General features: G+C 40.0%; 1 protein-coding gene across 8 annotated transcripts; it reads right to left on the bottom strand.

The window, feature by feature from the left end:
- Positions 1–335: 335 nt before the first annotated feature.
- On the bottom strand, positions 336–20,550 carry tbxa2r (thromboxane A2 receptor). 8 transcript variants are annotated; one of them, XM_054790357.1, is made up of 7 exons: positions 20,476–20,550; positions 16,730–16,781; positions 15,616–16,055; positions 12,649–12,893; positions 8,214–8,349; positions 7,487–8,130; positions 336–2,321 (listed from the first exon to the last, which is right to left on the bottom strand). In XM_054790357.1, the coding sequence occupies exons 5-7, from the start codon at positions 8,254–8,256 to the stop codon at positions 2,019–2,021; spliced, it is 990 nt and encodes a 329-aa protein (XP_054646332.1). In that variant the 5' UTR covers positions 8,257–8,349; positions 12,649–12,893; positions 15,616–16,055; positions 16,730–16,781; positions 20,476–20,550; the 3' UTR covers positions 336–2,018. The 8 variants fall into 8 exon arrangements, with proteins under 8 accessions (XP_054646332.1, XP_054646327.1, XP_054646330.1 ...); XM_054790352.1 differs by having other exon boundaries at positions 7,487–8,349; positions 15,616–15,758; positions 15,967–16,055; XM_054790355.1 differs by having other exon boundaries at positions 7,487–8,349; positions 15,616–15,758; positions 15,972–16,055.
- Between the last annotated feature and the right edge of the window lie 3,633 nt (positions 20,551–24,183).

Below are 24,183 nucleotides of genomic sequence, written 5' to 3'. Positions count from 1 at the left end.
ATAAAAAGCAATGATTGTGAATGTTTAGTTCAAGGCTCCTGAAGAATCATAGAAATGAATAAACTTTCATTAACAATGAAAGCTATTCGAACTAGGCTTATACTGTCAGTTTGTCAATCTCAACAATGGTAAAGATGGTGTAATGACACTTTATGATAAACGTATTACTACTTATAGCTTTTCAACGGTTTCACGTCAGTCGTTGTCTGATGATATTTCTAAATAAACTCCATCCAAACACCTTTCACATTTTAAATCAAGACTAAACCACTTGATATCATTTATCAGTGTTTGCATTTCAGTAAACCCATCTGACAAACATACTGAACGATCTCTGTGTGTCCCAGCGGCACTACATTGGTCTTTAATAGGCAGCAACATCACTTACTACATGCACTGCAAAACAAAGCTCTATTTGAAGTCAGACATCCTGGAAGGCAGAATATAACAGTTTTGATCTCCACAGAATAGACAGCAATATTTTGTATAACTCTGGCTTGCTATTGTAGTGTGGCTAAACAGTGCGTAGATGGCTTACAAATCCGGTTATTTAGAATCAATGGGAAATGTATGAATGCCAAATACAGTATTTGCATGAATAGTCTCCAAAACACAGGATGTTTTTAGACAATGATAGACTTTGATGATATTGTTAAGGGTAGAACTGTATGCCTTTTAGTAGCACAGTATAGGCGTTTAAATGCTGCACAATTTCCGAACCACATTTAGCTGAATTTAAGAAAATCATTGAGTAGTCGCTATAGCATGTTTAGCAGGAATACATTGGTATTGAAAGGAAACATGCAGGATGCGCCTACCTCCCCCCCAACATTAGTCAAGCTAAATTCACATTTTTTGCATCCCAAGCATATTTGACAATCATGCTTACTAGTACATGCAACTAGAAATGGCACCGTGATCATTGCCAGGTACAATGATTGTGTTAAAGGGACATGTGTAAGACATAATATCCTTCTAGAAAGTGTCCTGCCTGTAAAGTCCCAAGTGGGATTGGTCTTCTCGTGTAGCTTCAAATCTGTTTTAGCTAATCTCATTACAAAGCATACCGGTTAATGTTTTATAATCAAGGGATTACAACTGGGCAAATGCAGCTGATCCTGCAGGTGACTAAGAGTACGTTCACACTTGTAGTCTGGTACTCTGGTGTGTCCGACGACATCTAAACACACTCAAAACAACATACCGTCAAAAAGAAAGAAAACAAAAAGAATAGAAATTGTATAGAATAAAGATATCAAAAAGATTCTCTGAGATGTGCTACAAGAAGTCGGTGTTTCTGATGACTTCAAACAACCCCTTTGTTGAAAAGAACCAGGTATGTTTAAGTGTATTTAAGCTTCCGGGCTTACATTTAACTCTTTTTTTTTTTTTTTTGGTAATTTTCACTCAGCTTTCTGTTGGGTGTTGCTATGCATCACCTGATTACGTCTGTTGGTACTAGTCCGCTTTCAGCCCCAATCAAGACTTGAGTCTGCTGGCAAGTGGACCCATCTTCTCAGGTGGTCTCAGTCTCCCAGCTTGGTCCAGTACTTTTGGTCCTGGGCTGCCTTCACACTTGACCAAACAAACCATACTAACAGAGCAAATGGGCCAAAAGTGACTTGGGTTCAAGTTGCCAATGGAACAGCGTGATGGTGTATAGAGCATTCTGCTTAACAAACAGTGGATTCGCAAAATTAAGAAATCATTGGAGTTAAAAAAATCTTATTTCTGCATTATCTAGGAACTGAAATTTTCCTGTAACTATTTTTCCCTAGCATTAAGTAGGCCTACATGTTGGGTGGAAGACAAATTTGGCCGTGAGAGAGAATACTGTGGTTTTCCTGTTTTGTAGTTTATGTAGTGGTTGGTGCACTCCATTTTTTCACATGCATGCTTGGTTCTTGGGGGATGCTGTCAATACTGCAAAACATGAGACCATAAATACAACCCAGCCTTTCCAAACACAGGTCCTCAATCAGCTATCAATGTAACTCATCTTAGAATAAGAGGTGGCTTCAAGGTATATGGGGCGTATTGTTTATTTTTTCAGTCTGTTCTGTTTCCTCTGCTCTGAGAGGCCTACCAAGTGAAGAAGAACGTGTGAACCTGTTTATGGTGCCCCTGAGAGATGGGTTTAAGACGACTGTGGACCACCGGGACCAGTCCATTCGGGGGTAGATTCTCTGTAATACCGATCGGCGAAACAGGATATACACCCACGGGTCCAGGATCTGGTTCCAGGAGGCGAAGCGCAGCCACAACAGAAGGTATATGACCTGCAGAGGACGTCCACTCAGCACAGTTTGTGCAATAAAGACCTGTTGATAAGAGGGATGGAATGAGAGGTAAGAACAGAAGAGTCAAAGAAAGCAAAGGAAATCATTATGAATGTATATAACACATGGGGGTCGACATTAAACTGAGTAAGTCACAGTTGAACGAATAACATTTTAAACGATAGGAAATAAGAAGAACCAAATTAGTGGATTAAATTCAACCAGCATTAAAGCTGCAGCAGCTGTGATATATTTTTCATCCCGGCTTTATCAAAGTGCTAATACTTATGAGAGGTAAAGTCATTAACATCAGCGCAGCAGCGTTTTTAAAGATCAAAACATTGCTATATGTTTCATTACAGGGTCAGCTGGTGCCAACTTGTAATTACTTCAATCCGCTGTGGAAAATGCTGCGAGCAGAAAGGCATTACTGACGACTTGGAATAATATTTACAGGTTTAGTTGGGTGGAGCAGCTGCAAAGCCATTGAGAGTTTTTATGTATGCAAGCATTCTGCTTAAATAAGACATGCATTCGTACCAGCGGCAGCCATGCAAAGTGACAATAAGGACATGTTGACCCTTAATCACCACAGGAGAAGAATTTAGTATCATGTTGACGTCCAAGAAAAGCATGCAACTCCAAATGTTGAGTTGTGTTGTTTTCCAGAAAAATAAATCACAAAAGTTGGAGAAACATACCAGCACTTTTTATTGGACAATGACAATTGGAAATATTAAAAGTTAAGGAATTTTCTACCAACGGAACAGATTATGATGCTTTTTCAAGTAAACCCCAAAGTATATCAGTTTTCCACAAGGTCAGACATCCTGCACGGAACCTGATGTAATTCTAATAAATTATTGTTCAGGTTGTTCAGGTTGGAACGAGTTTGGTTAACTCTTTTGAGAGAAACTGAACAACCCCAAGCCTCAAAATGTAAGTAATTACTCGGCGTGCAAAAATACATGTCTGTACCGAACAGTGCAACCCACATAAAACGGCACATGACATCAGTCAACTGACATCAAAGTCCCCATGGAAGCAATCACCGGTTCCTGAAGGCATCTCAAGCGACATGCAAAACTGAATTCCGGATAAAACAACTCAGCAGTAAGATGTATATCCATACAATAAAAGTTGTCATTGCATGTGTAACAGCCAGTTCCATGCAAAACTTTACAACTCCATTATGGAAATGTGTTTCTCTACATTTACTAGTTATTGTTGCTATTATTTTACAATGTATTGAAAATATCTTCTTATGATTTCAGTTTTCTATGTGTTGCCTTGACTTTGCCTGCATTGTTATTTCTATAAATGTTTTAATTTACGTTACAACTGTAATGTTAAATAGCAAACTGGATGTGTACATGAACTGTGAAAATAACGAGCGTCACGTAGTTTAATTGAAATACTAGTGAATCTATGAACAGAACCACTGATGAATTATGTGTAAATTACCTTTATTGCCATGTTGAATTGTGTTTTTTTTTTCTAAATTCATTATTTTATTGACTATTTTTACAAGATGCTGGTTCTGTTTTATGTGGCTCTACCTTCTAAGTATGCAACACAGAAAATGAGTATAGCTGCACCAGGTACATTTAATTTAAAAACTACTAGTAGAAACAAATATTGGTAATGTCAATAAGATACAAGTTAAGAAAAAAGCATGAAAATGGAAATATATTGAAATTATAAGGCTTTTTTGAGTAAACTTAAGAGTATCATTTGCATATCTCCTTGCTGGGCTGAGTGTCCTGGTTTCAAAATATGGTCACCCTAAAAAAAAATTATATAACGTATGTAGCACATTAAAAACAGAGTTTCCAGCCAACTAGATTGTATACATCTCTTTTACCCCATCCAAAACTTTGACAGCTGGGGTGCTACAGTTAGTGAGTGTTCAGCGTGATGTAACACAATAGTGTCCAAGCCGTGTACAAATGAAATCAAGTATAGACTAGTAGCAGCATAACAAGCACAGAAAGATGAGGTGGAGACTACACAGTGAAACATAACCCTAATAATAGAGTGATTTAATGGGTTAGGGGAGGAGAGAAATTGTATAAACTAGGGATGCTCCGATCGATCGGCCACCGGTCAATATCGGCAGACAATAACATGCGATCAGCGTATGCCGATAAACGCCTTTCAAAGCCCATCACAAAACCCAATCAGCGTGCGGTGGCAAATCCTACATGTCTGCTGTGTTTGTCAACAAAATGATGCCAATCGATGCCACCGTGTTTGACCACTCCCTTACCAAACCTATTGCAGTTCTAGAATTATCCGCCTAGCTTCTGGTCTTTGGACTCCAAATGTGACTTCTTTACCAAACTGACATTTTGTTCTTAAAACAAACAAGCAATGCGGTTAGTTCGGAGTTCGTTTTTGTCCCACTAGGAAGCCACAAGTGCATATCACGTTGATAGGGATGGGCTAAGTACTACCTTTTATGTGTCACTGAACAACTTTACTCTCTTGTTGCCATTATGTCCTCAAAACACCATTTGTGTGTGGTTGTTTATTGAACATAATGGTGATATGATGGTGATACTATCAAAGGTTCTTCTATCTCACCAGCTGATTCTGAGTAGCTCAAAAGGGTCAAAGAATATTAGCTTCAACTCTTAGTAGTTTTCAATTACAACTGTTGAATTCAGACTTTATGCCTTTATATAATGAAAAATGAGCACAAAATAGCATAAAAAGACGATGGCCACACTGTTTGCGTGGATATGTGCTTGGTAAGTAGAGTACAATTTAAATGTTGCCGGTCATAAATAAAACACAAATAGTTGACAGCTCTAGTAATGATAAAAGTTGAAGACCCCCGCAACCTGGACACTGAATTTACTCCATTTTAAGTTGAGCAGGACATATTTTGTTATCTTGAGCTAAAAAATAATTATTGAACAGTTCATTTCCCATGTATTGGTATTACTCCAAAACATGCATCAAATTAAATTAAAGTTTGTCAAATAGTACAAAAAAATCGTTTAACACAAATAAAAGGAACAAAAAGCCAATTCGCCTAAACATTTATTTTTTTTTTAATAATTACCTATTTGCCAGGGGTCCTTGGAATTGTCTAACGGCACCCCTGACCAATACCACTCATCATAAATAAAGTGATGAATGTACAGTTAATCCATGTGATCGGCATCGACTGATCTCACTCATGGATGATCGGTATCAGAATCGACAGCATAAAACCCTGATGGGAGCATCCCTAGTATAAACTGATGAGTTCATTCAAGACATGGTTTGTTTGGCCTGTTGGAGCTCACAGTCCAATGTTAAGTAGATGGGGATGACGGAGCCTTGTGGTCAAACTATGTGAGTCGTATAACCTTCAGTTTTACTCGCCTTATTCGGGAAACTTGACACATGATGTATATCCAGGGATCAAATATCTGATTGCAGGTGGCCATGCGTATGTAGAACAAAACAGTTTCATCGTTTACAGGCTCCGCTGCCGATGAGTTCACCAGAATATAAATCTGTGCAAGGTGTCACACAACCAGGGTTAGACTGGGCTGCAGAACAAGTACGGCAATAAACGGGCCTATAAACATCACACTCACTTTGTTTGCCTTGTGTAAGTAACATCCACATACTTTTAGCATGCAGAATTTCACTTTGGCAACTCTTATTAGCGGTTATACTGTAATTAATGTTTTTTTTCATACAAAAAAACACACTCCTGCTGTAACAATTTGTGTTATAATGGCTTTTGTTTTTAATGTAAATCTGTAAATGCATTGAAAAACTATATACGTATTCTGGCTTGACCTTCAATTAGTTTGTAATTCAATAAAACAATAGAGGAAATAGTGTGAAAATAAATAAAAATCATACAATCTTTATGAACTGTAAAATAAATATTTCCCCCCCCACCATCATGCAAGTTTTTCAATCTTAGGTTTGATAACAATCTATCAAATTTCCGCTTCTATGGTCAGCTGGGATAGTCTCCAGCTCCCCGCAAACTGGAACAGTACAAGCGACAGAAAATGTTAGCCAAGCATTTCCTCATGTTGAAGTAAAACACTTTAACAATATTACCATGAAGACTGCCATGACCGACAATTAAATTGAGTTTCCTTTTGGGGAAACTGGTTTTGCCCATGTTTTACAGCAAATCAACTACAGCTTTAATGTACCATCAGATAATCGGAGGGCTTTTACTTCTACGCTTTCAGGGGGCTGCATTGCTGAAGAGAAATGAAGCATGTAGAAGGGAAGCACATAAAAGCTCCTAGGATGGTATGATGCCTCATTATGGATCAAACGGTTGCTGGCCTGTGCTGATAAAACAGACACACAACAGATAGATAGGTCAGTATAGGGTCCAGGGGGGCTTTAGATGCCTTTCTCACATGACACCACTGGGGAATTGCCTTCATGGAACGTGACTCCTTGTATTACTGCATTGTATAAACATCAGAGGTGTATCCTTTCCCTGTGTCAAACATACATCTATTACATTTACGGTATGCTGGAAAATGTCACCAGTCAGTGTGAACAACAATAAAATAAAGATGGTATGAAACGATAGTCCAACACTGCTTGGGGCCCAGGAGGTGGAGCTTGCTCATGAGTGTTATCAACACAAAACACACACACAGACCATATTATTCACTCATTTACACATGTAAAAGGGTGAGTGACCTCCCTGTGGAACATGACTATAAGTGAACAGGGAAAAGTATTGCTTTGAATATGAATTGGTTGAATGTCATACCTCTCTCTGAAACATCTACTCTGAATGTTTATTTCAACTAGTCTCACATAAATATTTGCCATTGGGATGCTTTAGGGCATACTTTGAATACTATTATATTCTACTTTGCCATTCTTTGGGTCCAATAGTCTGAACTTATCACAGTGAAATTGAGACAGAATGGCTGCAAAGTAATTTTGTCAGCATAATTACTGTCTGCATGAAAATGCATATACAGTACATCCAATATGTATAGTTAGTCTATAGCTGCACTTCAGCCTATGTATGGGTAAAGTAAGGCACAATCTCATTGAGCACCTGTAATTGCAGTGTAAATCCAACCTAACCAACTAACTGTGATAAAAACACAGGCTCCCAGCTTGCACGACTTTCAGTTGGCGTACACATGGTCACACATGGAGCCCAAATGATGAGTATACTGCAGGGTTCCAAGCAGACAAATGGAGAGACTCACCAGCAGAGGACACCAGCAGATGGAACCAATGGCCATGATAAGGATGAGTTGCACCATCATTTCCACTTCCTGATCTCGGCGGCGTTGCCTCTTGTCCTGCCCGCAGCACACCTTGATCAGTGTGACAACACTGATTGTGTTCAACACAAAGGACACGGCAATGCAGGTCAATCCGACCAGGGAAAACAGCAAGGAAAAGGCCAGGTCAGTGCCTCCTGAGCTAATGTTGAGAAAACACCATGATCCAGGCATCTGCATGTGGTAGCTCCCAATTCCGGATAGGGGCAAGGATGCTATGCAGCCGGCGGTCATCCACACAAGCAACAACATGGAAACTGTTCGCCTCTTGGGCATACTGGTGGTACGCGCAAATGGACGATTGATGCCAATGAAGCGCTCCACAGCCATAGCGGCACCAAGCAGCAGCGGGCACAGTCCGTAAAAGACCATAGACATGCCCATGAAGTTGCAGAAGTGGCACCGGGGGTCTAAACTGCGCCAGTTGAAGTGCGTTACGTGGAAGGAGACCACAATGGTACCTGTGACCAACAGGCCCATGAAGTCAGTGACCACTAGGCCTCCCAGAAAGATGAGGAAGGAAGATCGAGAGCTGCTGTGGGTCTGCCGGAACGACTTCAGAAGAACTATAAAGGCGATGAGGTTGGAGGTGAGACCCAAAGCGCTGAAGATGGAGGAGAAGTAGGCTGAGGCAATGGTGGGCACATACTTAAATGGAGGACTGTTAATGGAGTAGCAGAGAGGGGTGTCATTGGAGGGTGGAAGGGCAGAGGCGTTCATGGTGACCAGCTGGGGTGGGCAATGTCCACTTCAGATTTTGAAGAATATCAGTATGGCTCTTCAACCTTGAAAAGAAGAACAAATTAGATGTCAAACCCACTTGGACAGAATTGCATTGAATGGGAATACAAGACTACATGCTAGTTGCACAAAATACCAATATTCCCTATTGATCAAAATTTTAAAACCAGTTGAAAAATTGCAAGAATCTACATTTTGCACTGTTGGATCAGAAGCCTAGGTCACAACCAGTCGTACAGGCTGGCTGCCGAGGTTCTTTACAAACTTTACGGGTGGTTACATTTTTTTCACGTTGCAAGACAAACTTAACTTTGTATGTCATCGTGCATCGTCCATACGGCCAACGTGTGTCTTTCATAAGTTATGCTGATGCAGGTTTGGTAATGTCAGAAGTGAAGTGTGACCATGACTAAAAAGCTGGCAGGAAACATTTAGTGACAAGAAATTCAGTCAGCTATTAATATCCCTACAACATCCAGGTCTGTTTTGAATATAGCAGTAAAATAAAATAAGGACATTTAAAGGGGACCTGTTATGCTATTAACACCGAGTTCAATTGACGTCAATACTAAACTAAAACTAAACGCTGTAGGCCTGCACTCCCCTCGCTCTGCTTCGCTCTGCTCTGTTCACTGTTAGCACTGTTTGGTCGTGTTGAAGAGTCAGAACAGCAAGCTGTAAGTAACAATTTATCAGTATCCTAACTGTGTTTATTTTGTGTAAGTAATCGGACAAAAGGAGTTCGGCAGATGTCCGGAAGTCCTCGGGAGTGCGACCAATCACAGCGGAGTGGGCTCGGCGGGAGGTGTACCTGGAGGAGGGCCGGGGGTGGAGTAAATTACACAGACCGTTTGGGCGGGAGGCAGGAAACACTGCAGGAAGAGGTGCAGAGTCTGGAAGATCTAGAAAGGTTTCTCTGCAGGTTATCATGTGTCGCTGCTCTATACGAGTCCACAACTCAATACAAAGGCCCGGAAATTTGTATAAAATCCTTTAACAAAAAATGTGGTGCTTTCTGGTGGAGTGGACTCAAAAATCAAATCAACCACATCTATTACCTAGTTCATGCAAAAATATAGAATTACACCAAGATTATTATCTACTACAACCACCACATATGAGTACAGTATACTACGGCAACAACATTGTGAAGTTTGCACACCACATAATGATACTGTGGGACTGATCATGGGAGGAGACAAGTGCACCTGCAAGTGAGGTCCCGATATTGACATTATGGTTTCCAGTCAACAACCTGGAACTGAACACTATGAAAACAAATGTGGTAAAAGAATGAAACCACATCACTTACACTTCCTGACTATGCTCAGGAGCAATAATGTGGGAGAAAAGCTACTAAGTGACCTTTCAGAAGGTCATTTACACAACCCACTGTCTGACTGGAGCTAAAAAAAAACATTATCATAGACAGCTAACATCCTGGTTTCCACCTGTTCAACCTGTTGCCATCCTGCAGAGGTGACAGATCTACCAAGACTAGAAAAAGCAGGTTTTTCCAAGAGCCATGATGACAATGGCTATAACATAATACAATGATTCATCTATCCGCACAATCAACCCCTCCTTCTCTGTGTAATAACTGCAATTCTGTGCTTTGTTTGATGTGCCCAGTGTTGATTTATTTTAAAAAGTCTGGATGATGTCCTTTTATTCTGTGTCATCATGTTAATGATGGCTTCGATGTACACATATAAACAATACAACCTAAAAGGTTGAAGACAATTCGTTCTGAGATGTTGGTCATTAAAACAATTTTTACATTTGGAAACAATGTAAATTGTAATAGCAGTATTTTAAGGAGCATTTCCACATTTTTAACAGTTTCACAAGCATAAAAATAAGTTAACCACTGGATTATTAACACAGTCAATGTAACATTTTAAAAGACTGACAAGGGCATAATCAATTGTGAAGCATTTGCTTTTCTGAATTTATTACCTTTGAGGTGTTGAATTTTTAACTTTCCATTGTATTATGTCAATTCAAGAAAGGCTTTCCACAATTTTGTTGTACAATAAGGCGTTTCTAGTGTAGTACTATTTTAATAATTGTTCATGAAAATACCTGTGTGTTAACTTTTGTGAACTAGTCTAACAGTGAAACAAGTGGGAAGCAAAATAATAGAAAAAAAAAAAAAAGATTGTTTCAAATGCATTGTTATTGTTTTTTTCATCATCATACTCTTGCCAAGTATTACATAAACAGCACATAAACAGGAGACAAGGAGACTGGTTGATATGCAACCAGATGCACTTGAGAAAAAACACAGTTCCTGGTTCTGCATAATATTACAAGTAAGGAAAACATACTTTCTGCTGCAAATAAATAGATTATAATATATCCTTAACTGAAAACACTTCAAAGAATTTTGGAGATAGAAAAAGTACGACAGGAAGTAAAATAAAGCCCGACTTCTTCCAACCACACTATGATGAGGTCCTTCACTGTCTCAAAAAAATTGTAAAATGAGACAGACGGTGCTCGACGCCAAATGCGGCCATAAAAACCTTTTAAGTATGCCATTAACCAAAAGTGCCTATTAGCTACGAATCAATACATCAATATGTCATATTTAGAATTGCCTCATGGAGACCTGCAAATGGATACTCTTTGAAATAAACAGGAAACCACTGGAACAAACCATTTGTGCATGAAACCTGGAGAAGGCTGAAGCTATGTTAATACTTTAGTGTTTAGAGGTTTGTAATCTGCGAGTGTCGGCGTTCACTAAGTTGCTACATTTGAATTTTTCCATCATACAGAGAGAAAGGAGCGTCTGAATGCTACAATTTATTAAATGCTTGCCAAATTGTCAAACTTGACAATGAATCCTTATTCATGAGATGATTTTAGTACTAGACACTTGATTTTGCGGGGAGAGGCAATAGTTATGCTTTTACTATTATTATTTTGGAAAAAGGTGTTGGTGGTGTTGGCCTGGCTCATCATTTTTGATCTTGTTCATACCAAAGGGTTTTTGATGAAGTAAGGTCCAGATCCTCAAATTCTTCCAATAAAATCTGGTTGAAGACCTCATGTAAGACTTTTGTGGCATTTTTTGGTTAAAATTCAAAGTATAGTAAATTGTAGTTACGTTCTGGGACCACCATCGAATGACGAAAGTAATTACTAATTAGTAATTGACACACCATTAATAAACTGTCTATTTTGAACACATGGCTCACTCACCCTCCTGTTAGCTTGACGCTGATATTATCCTTGAATTTCGATCAACATTTGCAATAAAATGTTGTAATATAATGTATAATATAATTATTGGATTAGATTCCGACACAGAACCCTCCCATCTTTCTTCAATATATTTCACACACACTTAATGCATTTTAAAGTATCAAATGTATAGGTACTCCCCATTAATGAATGATTAGTGGCCTGCATCTGAGTCACGGAGTAGAAACTATTTAGAAGTTTCACTTTTGTGTCTCACTGCAACAGTGGTGCGCTCCACCACCGAAAAAACTGCCACGTCTCACTGCTTGACAAAAAAACATTACCAGTTAAAAATAAAGCTACCAACATGTAAACTTTGTGGGATTTTTTTTTTTTTTTTTTTTTAATAGTGGTACATATGCTTTACATTTTACCTGCATTATCACATGATTACTGACTAAGGGGAAAAACTACATACTTTGTATAAAATCAAATAAAATCAAACCAAAAAGCAAATTTGCGGGGCCATGAATGCTGACTTGCCAATGTGTGGGAATGCACTACGTACATCCAACTTTAGGGAAATTCGACTTTGGAGGTTCCACTGTCATTGTAAAAGAAGGCGCTCCAAGGCTTTTGTTTATGTAGTGTAGGTCTTGTTAAAATCACTTACCCACAAAAGTCAGTTTCCAGGGAAGATAAAGTTGCTCCATGAACCACTATCAACGCTATGTTATCACGGACAAGCCAACAAACTAAGTCAAATAGGGTATGGAGCTTGAGTGTGTATTGTCAATATCTCCAGTAGTTCTGAGCATGAACGCTTACAAGTATACCATAGTTAGTATTAAATTCATTGTTTGAATTACGCAATTATCGAATGCACCACTGGAGCTTCTCAGTGTAAGAAATGGCTCTTTGAAACATACACTCAGATATAACTAAACATATAAAATATTTGCATGATACACTGCATTGTGATAATAATGCTGAACATAGTTTTCTTTTCCCACTGTATAAAGTCTTCAATTGAAGCATAGTAACTCACATCAACAACAACACATATTAGGTATCATGTTAGCATTTACAATGCAGAACACAGAACTATCATGCATTTTGTATGGTGATCAAGTAATGAGTTTGTGTCTTACCATTAGGAGACTCGAGAAGCTGACTTAGTCTTCCATACAGTCAGTCTGCTCTTGCAACCGTCATGGATCTAATACAAATAATCACAGAAGAAGGTGGTGGGGACCATGTCCAAAGTGTGCACTCTGTTCTATATGATGACAAGTGTCACAGCAGGGGGAGGATGAACATAACCCTTCCACTGCTGTTCAGCTCCCAGCAGCTCAGATACTCAGCAGCTCGGAGCTCCCTCCAAAAAGGGGAAGGGCTTTGGGAAGACACAACACACTATTTTAGGCAAGAACGAGCAACACAGAAAACATTTAAAGCAGAAAATAGACATTCATAAAATGGTCCGCTCGGGCAAATGGAATTTGTTGCAGTTTCACGGGTGATGGATACACACCGTCAGGATACAAATATGATCACATAAGCAATAAAAAGTAGCTTACGCAAACAAGACTCAGACTGATTTGTAAACGTCCTTATTCCCATTGTTAGATACGTCATGGAAAATGCAAAATGTGTCTTCAGCAAATGTTTTCATTATCCACTTCTTTTGATCCATCAGTGCTTATGTATGTTTATGTATAGTTTGCATGACGCAGTCAGACAGATATAAGCAGTGAAGATGGAGACCAGGACGTTCAAAACCAAAGGGCTGTAAATCATTTAAGAAGAAGAGCTTCTCCAGCAGGTAGGAATGCATGATCAGAAAACATATGTAGCAGACGTCGCCTTGTACAGTATAACGTGTTTAAAAATGAAGGTAATTCGGATCAATATTGCTATATTTGAAGTGTCATAAATGTTGTCATTATAGCTGGGGCGTTTATTTACCTAAACCACAAAGAGAAACAGGCATTAACTGGAAGCTGGCAGTATCCTTATTTCAGAAATGTGAGAACTAATTAAAAAACTGGTGTACATATGCTTTAAAATCTTGTTTGCCAGACATTTAGTGTTAAGACTAAACACGATGTGGGAGACAAAGTTCAATCGATTGACTGTGTCTAGTCCACTTGTGTAAAAGAACAATTAAACACCATAATACCAATGAACTACATAAGCATACATAGTGCATTGCAGCAGTGACAACAGGGAAAGGAAGGCAAGGAAGTCATTGTTACGTTGTTAAGTTATTTACTAAATCAGTCATTTTATTAATGTATCGTGGTATAACACTATTTGTGATTGACTTCATTCTCCCTATTTTCGCATGCTATACTTTCAACACTGTTAATGAGAAAAAGCAATTCAATTAAACCAGCGTGCTGAAATGAAAATGGTTTAAGTCATTTATAACTGCAGGCAATTAAAAAGGACAACAATGTTTTTATTAAGTTTATTGCTGCTGATGCATTTGTTGGAAGGCCAGCAATGTTAATTACTTTCATTTCAGGAGGATTATATGTACAGTCAAGTGGATTAAACTGCTGAGCTATCTCAGACTGAATTCATGCTAAACTCAACACGTCTTGTTCAAGTACATTATTATTTATATTTCAAGATTATCAGTGTATTTTGTTTTTGTTTCCATCCAATTAGTTTTACATTTGCGAAATAAGTTTGTTACTTTGTTAGCATCCGATATAATAGTTAAGAAGTTTGCCTTAGCCTTGCGTAAGCTACTTATTAGTATTAATTTAATAAAGTAAAATGTTACGAAGCACTTCGCTGATATTTGTAAATACAGTAATCGCTCGCCACATCACAAAAATATAATACATCATGCTGTTTCATGGTTGACTACAGCCTCTTAATTAAAAATAGGCATATTTACACAAATTTTAAGTCTTTTTGTCTAAATTAAGCATTTCCAAGCATAAAAATGTCTAAATGAACAAATACATTCAGATGTTGTAATGATATTTAGTATTCTACACTGCTCTGCTAAACAATATTGTCGACATTTTTGAGACCAAATAAATGACATTAAACACAGTGACAGCTGGAAAAAATGGAAAAAAAACAGCCACACGTCACTCGCTGACGCTGGGAACACTGAGGTAGGTTGGATTGCAAGATGCGTGTAAAACCCTTAATGTGGGCTTCCGATACTATACTGTATTGTCATTCATAGTAGCAATGACAAAGTTCATAGTCTGATTGGCTTCTGGCTGCCCTCTTCTCACAATAGAACTCCAAAAAAGAAATCTAGTCACATTAATCTCTCTCCCGCTCTCTCGTGTTATGAGACGCCCCTATAAATAAGGAATCCTACTTTGTGGAAATTCACTAATCACGGCCGGGTCTGGAACCAATTAGTCATAATAAATGAGGGATTACTGTAATGCTGAAAATTGATATGTTAAAAAGTTAACATTAACTTACGAATTACATGGAGAATTTAAACTAGCACTTCACAACAAAAATGTTTCCAACACCTACAGCAGACAAAAAGAAATAGCTTTAAGCAATGCATTACTAGGAAGACTCATTTTGAATGCAAACGTTTTAGCACTCACTTTTTTCCTGGTTTAGAATCATCAAAAGAAGTCATCAGAGACAACTTCTACAATACTTTTGTGATTTGAAACAATCAAACCCCATCTGACCGCATCACTTCAACTTTATTACTTATTCTTTTTCTATTTAAGTGGAATATTTTTTGTTACGCTCAGTCGGTGCTCCCATTAACATTACATTGGCGTTTGCATGAGTCACTTTGTTCATAGCGTGGATGTTTTGCCCTTGTTGTCGTACTGGGAGCTAACCCAATCACAGCTATTGTTCGCATCTGTAGGCTTCCCACATCAGTATATATTTTGTCTGACTGTAGTCCGGCTAACACCTTAAAAGGATTCTGAGTGATTTCCACTGCATTATGTGCAATCAGGCCGGCCAGTAGTGGGGCACTATGCTGCTTTGTGTTGTTGCCGCCATCCTTTTTAACCCCCACAAAAACACATCATTTCCTATACTTGCATTTTGCGCAAAGCTTTCATTACTTGCAGCGGACATAAAGCAGACCAGGCTAAAATATTTACTTAAAAAAGAGATAACACCAAGAGGTTCCATCAATGATAGTGTGTTTGGGGATGTGGCCGTCTTTCATGATCAACCAGTTGCATTAGTAGTGTGTACTTGTCACTAGGCATGGGCTGCTATGAGATCCGGACGATATGATAACCTTGGGAGAAAAATGACAAAAAGTCAAAACAGTAATTTTTAAACCATATCATAGAACACAATGAAAGTGGAAATAATCCTGCAAAAAACAACAAAACAAAATGGGGAAAAAAATGAATCAAGTGGCTCAATGGGATGGTTAGGTGGATGGGTGTGAGAGGCAGGGAATACTTTCAGTGTCACTACCAATATGTCCAAATTCATCGTACTCAACATGCAATCTGACTCCTCAATACGCTTGCATGCTTCACAGCTCTCCATTTTGCTGCATTTTCCTGGTTTCAGTTGCGAGTTCAGTCTGTAGAGTACAGATAAATGCATTTATAGCAGTTTCTCAATATTATTTCAAATCGCACTGCATTATGGGAATCATTCAACTCAAGTTAGCATAGCAGGTTTGGTTTTCTTTATTTCTGTCAAGCTGCTGCACCTCCCCTGAAGCTTTTTGTCACCTCACATGGGAGGTGCATCTCACACTTGGAGGATGTTAGCAAGCTCATGTGTCTTTCAACATTAGAGCAGGCCTCAAATTTCTGGCAGTACACTACCCTCTGTTGGTGTGAAGTGGGAATGGCATGCATGTGCATATGGTATTCATTTCACCTACCAAAAAACAGGAAATAAAAAAGGAAAAATGTGCCCAAGCCGTGCTGTAAACCAGATGTAAACTAGCCTCCAGACTTTGGAATCAAAGAGTGTGCAAGATAGCAGTTGAGACATAAAATAACACCACATATGCATGCAAAGATGAGATCAAATAAAGTGGTAAAGAAACATCTTTTTTTTTATCTCATTAAAAAAAAAAGTGCTCTAATGTATCCATCAACAAACAGCAGCCTCAAGCACGCTGTTTTGTTTGTACTCTAATGAGCTGTAAAAGTTGTGCAGAAATAAACAGAAAGCACCAAAGCTGAGAAAGAGGGCAAAACAACACAAAGTGAACTTAGTGTGAACTCAGCTTGAGGGTCATACCTGTGACAAAAGCCTCCATGGATGTAGCGAAGACAGTCTTCTGCTTAAAGTACTGTATAAGGAAAATACACCATATTAAATATGTTCACCAGGAAATGTCTGTCTTTTAGCCTTCTTGTAGACATGGACGTAGCCCAAGCAAGGATTTATTGTACACACACACACACACACACACACACACACACACACACACACACACGCACATGCCCAGTCATGCTGAAGCAGACGTCCACAGGAGGTCAGGCTGTCAGAAAAGTCCATCATCAGTAGTAGTAATGTTTAAACTTGTGTCATGATTGCGTTTGCTTCACAAACTGCAGTTGTACACTTGTACAACTTGTATGACAGTTGCTCAGTGCACACTGTTCAGTGTCGATATATTTTGACCAATCACGTGCAGCTTTAACAGCAAAACAGACAAGAAAAACCCCTGACCAGCTCGTTCACTTCAAAGAACCGGCTACCATAGTTCACTTGAAAGAGCCCGCCACCATCATAGTTACCATGCAATCAGGGTCGGACAAACGATGCATGAGTCTATTTTCCCTCACTAATTTCACAAAAGGCACAAGCAGAGTGAATTGTTGAGTGGATTAGGTGTGATTGCTTGGCTATGCGTGCATTACATACACGATCTCAGCTAAATTGAGAGGTAGACACCTTTTGCACGGTTCACCGTGTTACTCATAAGCGTTTTTCAGCCGAAATTCAATTTCTCAGCATCGAACACATGCTAACTCTGCTGGAATGTGATCTAATTGTGTCCAAATGGACATGTTTACAGGGGAGCCGTAATGGTTCTGCTTCTGGCGGTTTCGTGTGTCCTTAATTATTATTGAATAATTCACTTGTGAGCGTTATGGCGCAGACAGCTCTGTCAGGTTTTATTCTCCGCCATCACTCTTGCGCTTTCCCCATTACCAACCTATTATCCCTCAATTTGCAGAGTATTTTAGCTGACATTTGAGACCAAAGAGCTAATGAGTTGGAAGAAGAACAGTTTTCTCACGACATAAGACTAAATTTAAAGACTAATCTGTTTGAGTGCAACTTTTAACAGCTTTTTCCAGAGTTTGTCTCTTTACCCGGCCGTGGAATCTTAACAGGGACATTCTGAGTCCTCGTAGTGGAACATGAAGAAAGGAACAGCATGGCAGGAGAGATAATTGTCTTTCAACTATTGAGCCAACAACATTCCAGGTGCAAGCGTCAAAGAGGGAGACACATGTACAGTACACGTCAGACCAGCACTTTCATAGTGTTGATGCTTACGGACGTACAAGAGGGTTTCAACATTACAGAATGCGGGTCTTGTTTAATTTTATTTGTACAACATGCCGTAGGGCAGATAAAAAACGAAATGCAGGTCACAAAAGGCCACCAGGCTGCACTTAGGGCATTATACTAATACACTAATACATATTAATATTGCTGTTTGTAATGGTGGTGTAAGAGCTGTTTCAAACAACTTGTCCATCTTTTGTAGCTACATAAAGTAACCACAATATTAGCAATACCTCTTAGTATGACGCCTTGCAGTTGCATCATGGTAAGCAACCAAAGACATCATTTTGAATACAGCCCTGGTAATAATGTTGTGTATATTTACCCGTGGGCCGTCCCTCGAGTGAAATCTTCAGCATAGGCAAGAGTCAGATGTAAACAGATAAAACTGTGCAGCCAGAGGACAAAAAGCCAAAGGGACATTTGAAGGCCCACAAGAGAGGAAAGGAGTGAGAAACCTTCCTCCTTTTTTTTTTTTTTTTTTTTTAATGACAGCAATCTGTCAGCGGCAGCACTCTCGCTGGACACAGAGATGCTGCAAGGACTCGGGGAACATAAGACAGATGATAGGAAATAACAGCATGAGGACATAAACACAGGAGTCATGGCGCAGCACACTTTCAGAATGCCACCGTTTACTGCTGGCAGATGTTTCACACAGACAAGCCCCAGGCCATGCAGGAAGTTGAACCATTAAAGACTCTTCCATGCTGAAAGCCTGAGTTTTGTGTGGACAAAAATGAGTGAAACCAGAGTCAAACCATGTTTGATATAGCCCGATTTGCATTAGTGGATCTGTTACACAGGCTTGGGAGCACAGTCAGCAAAAAAGATTGTTGGGTTGGCTGTCAAACCCCCGGAAAACGCAAGTACAGCATATCCTGGCTGTTTGGGAGTTACTGTACCTTCTAAGAGTGGCGAGTAATTGGGACGCCCATAAAAATGTCTATTTTAGACACACGTCTTGACCCCCTTTATGTCCTCCTCTAATTTTGGATCAACATTTGCAATAAAAATAAGTGATTACTGATTTAATTTGATTCAGCTCAAGAATCCTCCCCATTTCTCTTCAATTGCCATTGTTCACTCACAACACAAGCCACATATAAGCCCTAAATATGCTTCACACGCTTATTAAATCCATCTAGAGTATAAAATGCATTGGTATTCACCACTTAAGACTGATAATATAAGATGATGGATGAACAGATGGAATCTGAGTCACAGTCTAGCCTTCAGCCTTGTCGTCAGGCCAGTGCTGAAGGCTGGCAGGTGAGAGAAGGCGTTTCTCCTTGCCACATCTACATGATAATCCTCACTGCTTGACGGATGCAATTCCAGCAATGATTTACAATAATATATTAACCCCGCTACAAGATTTGAGGTCGGACTGACAGTCGTAGCTAGCGCTTCATTCACATTTGCGCCTCAGAGCACACAACTACGGTACGTTCAAGTGTGAAATCTCAATGCATGACAAACAACATGCAAATTACTACTAACTTATGGTGAATGAGATGTGCTTTCTGCGGAAAAATTGCTCATTTGAAATTCTCTGACCAAAAATCATTTACTACACATTGTTAACAAAAGGGTTGGGCATTGAGTCTCGAGCTTCGATGCGAACCGGGACTAATATCCCTTCTCCTTGGATTGTTCAAATTTTTAAATTTTGATTGCTAGTTTCGATGCCCAGTCTGCCGCAAACACCAATGAAGAATCCGCGAGACACCGGTGAAATGCACACATCGCGTTGTCGCAGCAACATTTCAAATAACAAGCAATACACATAACTCTCACAAATGACGCATTGCCATTAAGACATAAAATGATCTTTGGAAATGTACTTTGAATTTGACAATATATGTATAAAAACATAACTCGGTCCTCAATACATTTACACAATAAGAGCCTTAGTGCAAGATCTGTCGCTGATGCCAGCTTGCCTTGTGACAACTTTTTGTAAATAGATTATATTAAATTATAGGCTTATCCTTACGTTAATTACCCCATAACAGTAGTACTTATAGTATATGTTTTGCCTACTGTACGTGTGTTGTACAACTGTTGTTCACACCGTGAGTGAGGATAGTGCTCTGCTGTGACACCCCCCCCCCAAGTTCCATTGTGTTGACAATGTCTATTACTATTCTATGTTAGCTATTGCTCAAATAAATAGCCCCCTTTTAAAAGCAAAGTGAGGTGCCGCAAACTATCCCTTGTGTGACTCAAACATGAGCATACAATAGAACTACATGTACCAGCGCTCTTAGGTCGGCATAAAAAGGGTTAACTGTTCTCTGCGCACCACTCACGGGTAAAGAGCTAGCTTACTGCTGACACAAGCTATACGATACAACTGCAAACTTACATAAACACCCACATCTTTCTCCAAACCATTTTAATTTAGAGTTTTTAATTGAGCAACGTTTATATCTGAGTTTCCATTCAAGATTACTAACCTGGAAAACGCAGGTAATTCTTCACAGGAAGACACAAACCATCCTCGTGGATTCCCGCGTTTCCTCTGAGGGGACCTTAAGGCAACTACACCTGCACATATTGGTTCCGCTCTTCTTTTCACATTTCAATACAGTCCCTTACTCTATCACGTTTAAAAAAAAAAAATAATAAAAATTAATTAATGACCGCTGTTTCGTGGTGGACTTTGGACTATTATTAGTAAAATAAAATTTTGAAAGACAAGGTATATGTAGTATTATGGCGACTTGGCGCCCCCTAATGTGACATTGATGATATTAGCTCAGCTGACCTTCACGCTGCATGGAGTCAGCCATGGCGTGTCCGACATGACGGAGTAAAAAGAAGTTCTCCTCCCATTTTGTGTAGAAGTGGTACATTTTTGGCTTCTTACTTTGTCCTTCTTCTCCACTCCATTTAAAACCCTTTTTTAATAAGCCCTCTTTTCTTTGTTCCATAAATTATTTCATTGCATTGCATTGCGTAAGCTTATACGTAGCTCAGTCTTGGTGGATGTCATAAGACGATAGAAACATCCCCATGCTAACGAAGTATTTTAATAACTTATGAAATAACCTCCCAAAATATTACATTTTTGAAGTATGGTTATTGACCATAAAAAAAACATTTAAAAAATAATAACTACCACAGCACGTTACGTCGCAGAAGCGCTGTTGTAAAAATTAGCTAAAGGAGGAAGTGACGCAGTCCTTACGCATGCGCGGGACCGATTGTGTTCCTGGTACGTATTGCGCAGTGACACCTTTCTTAAGTTTAGAATAATTACATTTGAGGCTAACTAGTTAGCTCGGTAGCATGCTAATGTTTAAAGCGGCGGCCGTACACACATACAGGGGTTTGATCCGTGGGGTCAGGTGCTGGGCGATACATCTCTGCCGCCCGTGCCTCCGCCGGGTGGGTGGAGGGTGTGCCTCCTGCATCCCTTGGCGGGGCGGCCCTGTGTCGGGGGTCGGGCGGGGGTTGGCCCGGGGCGGGCCGGGCTCCGCTCCCTGGGGGTGGGGGTGGCGGTGGGCGGGAATTGGCGCTTCCGGCGCGGGCGGGCTTCTTTCCGGCTGTGGAGGCGTCTCTGGGCCTGCCGGTTTGTGGCCCCCGGTACCCGTCTGCCTTTGTGGGGTGTGATCTCTCGCTGGTCTCAGGGGTTGGCAGTCCTCCGGCCCGCTGGCGCCCTGTCCTTGGCTGGGATTACCTCTCTTCGGCCCCTTACTGGTCTTCCCGGGGGGGGGGCTCTCTGGGCTGGCTCTTGGGGCACTGATCTTTGTGCTGCCTGCCCCTATGGGCCTGGTGGCCTTCTGGCGGCCGGGGCCCGGCCTTGCTATTTGGGGCGGGGCTCTCTGGGAGGTGGAAGGCGGCCCCTTTCCTTTCATGCACTCTCAGTGACAATCACACGCCCACACATTCCTGCACCTTTACATATATATGAAGTCTTCCTCACATACAGAGATACCTGTACATATGCACACTCACAGTACATACGTACTTCCCCACATTACTCACTGAGTTAACCAGGGTGTTATTATGTTGTTGGTTTTATTACAGCGACGGTGATATCAGCAGTATGACTATATATATATATGTGTGTATGTGCGGTATATATGTGTATATATATATATATATATATATATGTATATATATATATGTATGTATGTGTATGTATGTATATGTATGTGTATATGTATATATATATTTTTTTTTTACAATGATGTGCATTACAGTAACTTTGATTCTATTCACTATCATGGATAATCATTTCATTACTACAGTTATGTGTGACTGTTTCAATGCGGTATTATCATGGTGATCACTATCATAATTCATCATTTCATGACTGCTATTGTGTGCGACTGTTTCAATGCAGTATTGTCATTGTGATCACTGTCATAGTTCATCATTTCATGACTGCTATTATGTCTGATTGTCATTGACAGCTTTGTCATTGTGGTTGTTGATATTGATTTGTCCTTTATCCTTGTTCGTCTTTATAGTTGTCACGGACATTTATTTGCTGATGTCGTTCTGTATGTTTCTGTTGTTCTGTCACAATTGTTGTTGTTGCTGCTGTTGTCCTTGTCTCTCTTTGTTTTGTTTTTGTCCCCTCTCGCCCCCCCCCCCCCTGTTTCCTTTTCTCTTCTTCTCTGTCCCCTCCTGCTCCGGTCCGGTCGCTCCAAATTTGCTTTATAACAAGCATCAAGGTCAAATAAATTTTGTATGACAGGGGAAGTGTATATCACACTTCTCTCTGGCAGAGTAAATCTGTTGAGCACTTGACGGCATTTAGGTATACAATTCTATCTGCTTTAAAGGCTGGACAGGACAGGGGTAAAAAAATAAAAAAATAAAAAAAAAAATAAAATAAAATAAAAAATAAAGCGGCGGCCGTCTGTTGTGTGCCCGCAGTGATCCCGTAGCGATCCCGTAGCCTGTGCATTACAGTTGAGCAATGCGATGTAAACAAAGAATAAGGAGTGTGAAGGCGACTATAGGGTTGTTATTTCATGTCTACAGGGCTCTAATAATGGTAAAAACCCTATTTTGACTGTGATAAACAGGTTTTCTATGCTCTAACTATTAAAAAAAATCACATTTATTCATATTGAATCCTAGTTCTCGAACATTCGCACCGCGATACATTAAAATATATGGAAAATGGTTACGTCATACCTTGAAATAAGTGCTTGAAATAAGAGCAAATAATGTGATGACATTGCGAGGTCGTCACAGACCCAGAGGGGTGGAAACTGCAGCGTTACGAAGCATGCCCCATAATCGTACAATTAGCATTCAAGCGAGCCTCTCTGAAGATGATCATACAGTTCAATACATCTTCTGTGTTAAATTGAATGGAAACAGCTCATGATTGGTTATTAAAGTGATGACATTCATGACGGAGCCCTGCAGATGGCAGCAAAGTCTTTCCTGAGAAAGCATTATGATCTCCAGCCTGGTGTAGGGGAGCATTTTGACCTCATGAGAGAAAGACTGGAGAAATTGGATGTATAATGATGAACGCTTCTATTTTTTTAACGCATCCATCCTACCTTCCTTGCTTCCTGTGCTCCACTCGTGCAAGCGGCAGGTAGATGGATTGGATGCGTCACCGTCTTCCATGCCAAAGCCTGCGATATGAGCCCATCCTGCTGCGTCTACATTACTTTGCGCGTCGGTGCTCCTCAGCTCCTCATTCCCTCTCGTGATGCTTCCTTAGTGAATCAGTAGGCATGAGGCATGATGCCCGCGCGACACCTTTACTGTTCTGCGTGGAGTTGAAATGTCGGTACATCTCTTATTATAAAATGTGCTCATAAAGGCCTGATGGCGCGTCATGAATATTTCAGAGGCTTGAATACCATACGGAAACGAGCTCTGGGAGAGGGAAAAAAAAAAGGCAACCGTAACAAGGCCCGTCTGTGACAGATAACCTCCATGGCCGACCTTTTTAACAGCTTCTTTTGACTTTTTTTTTTTGCGTTACTTGATTGGATTGATTCGTCATTGGCGACAAAAAGAACTTGGCCACGGGGCTGTGGATAATCCAATTTATCGCTTTGCCATTTATTACACATTTCTGTGGCTTTTGGGTCCACTGTCACATCGATTCGCTGATTGCTTGCTTAGCTGGGTCCTAATGAGCTGCTGTCTGAATCACTGCATAATCGTCGCCCTAATTCACT

The sequence above is a fragment of the Dunckerocampus dactyliophorus genome, chromosome 10 (assembly GCF_027744805.1).
Source record: "Dunckerocampus dactyliophorus isolate RoL2022-P2 chromosome 10, RoL_Ddac_1.1, whole genome shotgun sequence".
NCBI lineage: Eukaryota > Metazoa > Chordata > Actinopteri > Syngnathiformes > Syngnathidae > Dunckerocampus > Dunckerocampus dactyliophorus.
This window is presented reverse-complemented; position numbering and strand designations above follow the sequence as displayed.